This window comes from Nicotiana attenuata, chromosome 12 (assembly GCF_001879085.1).
Source record: "Nicotiana attenuata strain UT chromosome 12, NIATTr2, whole genome shotgun sequence".
In the NCBI taxonomy this organism is placed as follows: Eukaryota; Viridiplantae; Streptophyta; class Magnoliopsida; order Solanales; family Solanaceae; genus Nicotiana; species Nicotiana attenuata.
Genome location: NC_032000.1, coordinates 22,294,987 through 22,300,673, shown reverse-complemented (window position 1 = coordinate 22,300,673; position 5,687 = coordinate 22,294,987). Strand labels below are relative to the sequence as shown.

Below are 5,687 nucleotides of genomic sequence, written 5' to 3'. Positions count from 1 at the left end.
AACCCTCTCTCTCTCTCTCTCACAATCAATCAACTATCCAAAATAAATAAATAGGATTTTTTTCATTTTTATCTGTGCATTTTAGTACAATTATTTTGCACTGCCCAAGATTATACAACATGGCTGNAATTAATTTATGATAAGTTATCGTTCCATCTGATAGTGAGTGCCTTTGCAGCTCATCTGTCTACTAAATATTTTCAGCATATTTCCCCAGTGTTTGGAAAATATGAACATTTGTTCTCTGTGCATGTGTTATGACCAAGTCATGTTATAGGCTTAGATGGGCTCTCCTCCAATTCGTGTTGCACCCTTAGCTTATTAGGGGGAACTGAAATTTCAACTTCTAATCTTGGTTATACTCGGTATCATTGCAGTTAAATGTCAATCAAGCAACTCGTGATTACCTTGAACGTTATGTTGAGAAGAAAGTAGTAGAAACCTCAAAGAAGCCCAAAGAATCTGAAACTGAAGGCGCTGAGAAAGAAGAAGAAAGTGCATCAGGTGGGGAAAAGAGTGAAAGTGCAAAGACTTCTATAGAACCTCCGGAGTCCACTACAGAAGAATCAAAGAAAGATAGTGGTGAGAAAGGGAATTTTGATGCTGCTAATTTCGGTCTGGTCAATGATGAAGATAGGCAAGCTGACAAGGAGGCTGTGGAGAAGCTCAAGGATATGCTAGAGGAAAGGCTGAAGAATAAACCATTACCACCTCCACCTCCACCTCCACAAACAGCTAAAGATGGTTCTGATAACTCGAATATGGAAAACCCCAAAGATGGGGAAGCAGATAGAGATACAGCAAAAAATGGTTAGTTTATCGGACCGCTAAAATGCCGTCTTTTTTTTTTTCTTTCGCAGATTTTCTTTATTGCCTAGATGTTATAAAAAAATATTAGTGCTTTAGTCTTGATGCTTTTCTGACACGTTTCAATATGATTTTGGAAACACTGCAGAAGACAAAAATGATGATGAATTGATCAGTCAAAGTAAAACTTCAAGTGAGCATGACAAGGCTGATATTAGCTCACCTGACCATCGTAGGCATGATAGGAGAAGTAGGGATCGAGAGAGGGATTTGAAGAGGGAAAAGGAAAGGGAACTGGAAAGGTATGAGAGAGAACGTGAACAAGAACGAGCCAAGAGAGAGAAGGAGAGAGATTACAAGATCCGCGAAGATGAGCGTAGGTACAAGGTCCGTGAAAAGGAGTGGGAATCTAAAGAAAGGGAGAGGGAATATTGGCGGAAAAAAGAGAGAGAAAGGGAGAAAGAAAGGGCTCAAGAGCGCAAATGGGATATAAATGAGCAAGAACGTGAAAGTGAAGATGGTTATAGGAAAAGGAAACACAGGACTAGTGACGAGGAGAGGAAACGACGGCAGAGGGAGAAGGAAGATGACTTGGCCGATAGGCTTAAAGAAGAAGAAGAGATTGCTGAGGCTAAGAGAAGAGCAGATGAGGAACAGCAGAAAAAAGAGCAGGAGGAGGCATTGAAAATCCTTTCTAGTCATCTGGCTAATGGACGCGAGAAAGCTGTTTCCAATGAGGAGAACAATCTTGAAAGCCAAGATAAGAATATTGAGACAACTCATGATAATTTAAGTCAGGGTAACTATTTTAGTTTATTCTTCTTAAGATTTTATTGTATGACTTCTGCTCTATCTTTCTATTTGGTTTTGACATTCAAATAACAGGTGAAGGAGTTGTGCAAAATGGGACTGATGAAGAATCCGTATTGGCAGCTACTGCTTCATCAGATATGAAGCATAATAGCAATGCCCCAGCGAAAAGATTGGGATTTGGCCTCCTAGGGTCGGGGAAAAGAGCTGCTGTCCCTTCTGTTTTCAACGCAGATGAGGATGAGGATACTCAAAAAGAAAAGAAGATGAGGCCATTGGTCCCAATTGACTACTCCATTGATGAGCGACATATGGTCCAACCTTCCATCTCTGAATCACCACCGGCTGTGGGTGCAGAACTTGCTAAGCGATTTTCAAATGTCAATCCTAAAGAAGAGAGGCCTGATGGAGAGAAGGACAGACACAGAAGAACTCATGACAGGTCCAGCCAGAGGGATCGGGATAAGGTTGATGAAGATACTAAACGAACCAGGGATGAGAGCAGAAACCTTGATCATGACAGAGTTCGGGAACCCAGGCCCGATAAGGTTAAGACGCCTGATAATCAGAAGCTTTTAGATGCAAAACAATTGATTGACATGATTCCAAAGACCAAAGACGAGTTGTTCTCATATGAGATAAACTGGACTATTTATGACAAGGTGAGAACTGGTACCTCAGTTTCAATCTCCTCCTTTAATACATCAGAAGGTTTCACTGGATTACTATCAAGTTAAATTCATTGCTAGACCTTTGACATGATTTTATCTTAGAGTTGTATGATACCTGCAACTTCTAGCCTGTTAGTGGACCTTTGGGTATACTTGGTAATGGCTCATCTTATGTACGGAGATCATGGTAAGAGGAACATAGCTTTGTATTTTCATATTGATGTGGTCCTGCAAGTAACATAAAGCAGGAGATAGTATACCCACCCAGCTTCTCGGATTTGTGGGCTTTTATGCTACAATGGTTGATAGTTGGGTAAAGTATCAAAAGTTTCCTCTAATGGAGCTTGTCCATATGTCAATGAGAATCTAGTTTAGCTGATAGAATTTGACCTATTGCAGCCAAACGTTTGATGTAGGCTCTGCCCCCGAAATAGCCAGTCTTTCTTTCCAATCACATGTTTCCGTTGTCACTATTTTTATGTTTGAGCATAATACTAGTAAGATCAACCTGATGTTTCCTTTGTTACTATTTCTTAATTTCACAAGAAAGGGAGCTGATGAATGTGTTCCTCAAGTATTTCTTGTGGGTAGATGCCACAGAACTCCTAAGGCATTGTGTATCTGTTGACATATGCCCGAGATGTATGCTAGTTCTAAAACTTGGGTTACTGCTATGTGATAACTGAGGATAGGCTTTTTATTAGATTGTGTATGGTGTTCTTAGCATTAGCACTTTACATCGATTCATGGTAATTAGTACGGACTAGTGATTACTTTGCAGTAGTTATACTTGGCTTTTTGAAAGATGTTTTAGCTGCACTGTATGTGATTTCTGAGTGTCAGTAGTTGTTTTATTTGTTAGGTGTGTGTGTAAGTGCTGCTTTCCACATTATGATATCTTTTATCAGCTATGTGGGATAATTTTGGAGGGGGGAAATTTGTTTTGCGTTAAAGAGACTCCATGTACTGGCTTTTTGTGTTATACCATTGAGCTGTGGAGAAGCATTTCAGAACCTACCAGTTATAAATGGTAACAAGAAGAGAATGTTGATCTTTAGGAAGGAGAAGGTATTTAGATGCATCTCCCGATGGTATGTTAAGATATTAAGGAAACAACTTTGCCGCACAAGATCCATCAGCTAAGAAGTTTAAACAGCAATTCTAACTGGTCTTAGTTTCTTTTCTCTATTGAGCACCAATATAGTTTAGCTTCATTTCTCTATTGAGCACCAACATAGTTACTTTATTGCTGAACCATGTATTCAGCAATTAGATAAACTTTGTTCAGGAATTAACCTGCTTTCTGAAATATGATCGACTCATCACCAGTGTAATCAGATGGGGAAAGCGTAGAAAAGTGTGAAGTGTCTGTTGGGGCGTTAAGTGTAAAGTGCAACTGAACTTTGAGTTTTTGTATGCAAGGAAAAATTACTACAAACCCTAATGAAATAATTATATGAATCAAAAGAATTGAAAACTATAATTGAAGTATAATATATGAAGTAAAAAACCATGTTTATCAAGTTCAAATGTTTTTTTTTTAATTTCAGATGTCAGATTCAGATGCAAGTTGCTTACGTTGGCTAGTTTTCTATTGTTAAATTCCATTTTTCTATTCCTAATCATGAACATATTTATCCATGAATTTTGATGATTATTATGTTACTTTGTCATTAATGCTATCCTCTTTACTAAAGAGCCTATAGATATTGAGGCCCACCCTACGGCCTGCACTAAAATGCCGGTTATGTGAGGCGAAGCGCCTAACGTGCACTGCATCAAACTTCTGGACTCGAGGCTTAAGCATACCTTAAGAGGGCATTTAACACTACTGCTCATTAGCTTCTAGCCGGACCAGATTCTTGAGTGAAAAGAATATTAAGCTTGACTGGATAGTTGACAGAAAATAATATTTGAACTTCCTGACAATGTGGTGAGGGTCAAATAGTAATATAGGCATCCAAAGTTTTCTGGTAAGATTTCATGGCAAGGGAGTGCTGTGGCTTGAAAGAATTGTTTGCAGCAAGGACCATTGCTGATAAGTGGATAGAAAACTGGATACGTGCCAGTTGTCCTTGATATTAGATACTCCTTACAAGTTGCAGCATTGTGAATGTAAACAACAGTAACAACAACAACAACAACAACAACCCAATATAATCCCACAAGTGGGGTCGGGGAGGGTACGATGTACGCTGCCTTACCCCTATCCTGGAAGGGCAGAGAGACTGTTTCCGATAGACCCTCAGCTAAAGAAGGTGAAAGAAGCCCTAATAGCAAGTAATAACAAGACAAATAATTAGAAAACTAAATCGAAGCATTGTGAATGTAAACATCCTATTAAATTGTCACAGTTTTGCCTACTGTGAGCTCTGCAACTTGATATTAGATCCTCCTTGCAAGTTGCAGCATTAGGAATGCTAACATCCTATGAAATTTTCACAGTATTGCCTAGTGTGTGAGCTCTGCATCTATCACTTTGGTTCCTGTTGGAGTCCCAAGCTTAGATCACACTTGTTTCGCTTGATGCTAAATCCCTAGGCTATAATAACTTGAATTTGGTATTCTGAGCTTTTGCCAAGTTACATATTGTAGATTCATTCTCGCTCTTCGTGGCTTCTATTTGGTTTGCTGGAAGCGTGAATATTTATAGTTTATATCTGCTTTTCGCTTTTCACAGAATGCACTACATGAAAGGATGAGACCGTGGATCAGTAAGAAGATCACTGATTTTCTAGGCGAAGAGGAACCAACGCTGGTAGACTACATTGTCTCCAGCACTCAAGAACATGTCAAGGCAACTGAGATGCTGGAAAGGCTCCAAAGTATATTAGATGAAGAAGCTGAAATGTTTGTTCTGAAGATGTGGAGGATGCTTATATTTGAAATTAAGAAAGTTGAGACAGGTTTGGCTTTGAGGCCCAAATCCTAGTTTTATCTCCTCCCCATAACTTGGAAGCATATTCATAATGCTCTTACTTACTCTGAGATCATTGTAGAACTATTTTCTTTCAAGCAGAAAATGATAAATAGTTTAGGTCAAAGTTGGTTATTTTGGAATTCTCTTAATTCATTCCAAGCTTCAAGGTTACTTTGCTTCCATATTTGTGCTGTTTTCTCTTACATAGGAGAAACGTCCCACATTTTTGACATGAGGAAATATCCGAGAAGACAAAGGCCTTAATAGTGTTTTCTTTTTTTATTTTAAGAATTCTAAGCTGTGTTTCAGCAGTTTCTGATGGTATCTACGTAATTGGATCCACCTAGATTGGGTACCTTTTTTTTTTTTTTTTTTTTTTTTAATTTAGAATCTTCGATTCTAAATTAGAGAGCTATTTGAATTTTTTTATTAAACTAGTTACTGTCCTTGTTAAAAAAAATAGCTACTATGTATTATAA

At 38.4% G+C, this 5,687-nt stretch overlaps 1 protein-coding gene across 5 annotated transcripts in view; it reads left to right on the top strand.

Moving 5' to 3' along the window:
• LOC109235419 (RNA-binding protein 25) overlaps positions 1 to 5,438 on the top strand; it is an 8,112-nt gene extending 2,674 nt beyond the window's left edge. For all 5 annotated transcript variants that reach the window (XM_019401520.1, XM_019401524.1, XM_019401523.1 and 2 more), the window contains 4 exons: positions 378 to 810; positions 956 to 1,606; positions 1,693 to 2,279; positions 4,969 to 5,438. In XM_019401520.1, coding sequence (XP_019257065.1) covers positions 378 to 810; positions 956 to 1,606; positions 1,693 to 2,279; positions 4,969 to 5,220 — 1,923 coding nt within the window. In that variant the 3' untranslated portion in view covers positions 5,221 to 5,438. The remainder of the gene's footprint in view (positions 1 to 377; positions 811 to 955; positions 1,607 to 1,692; positions 2,280 to 4,968) is intronic.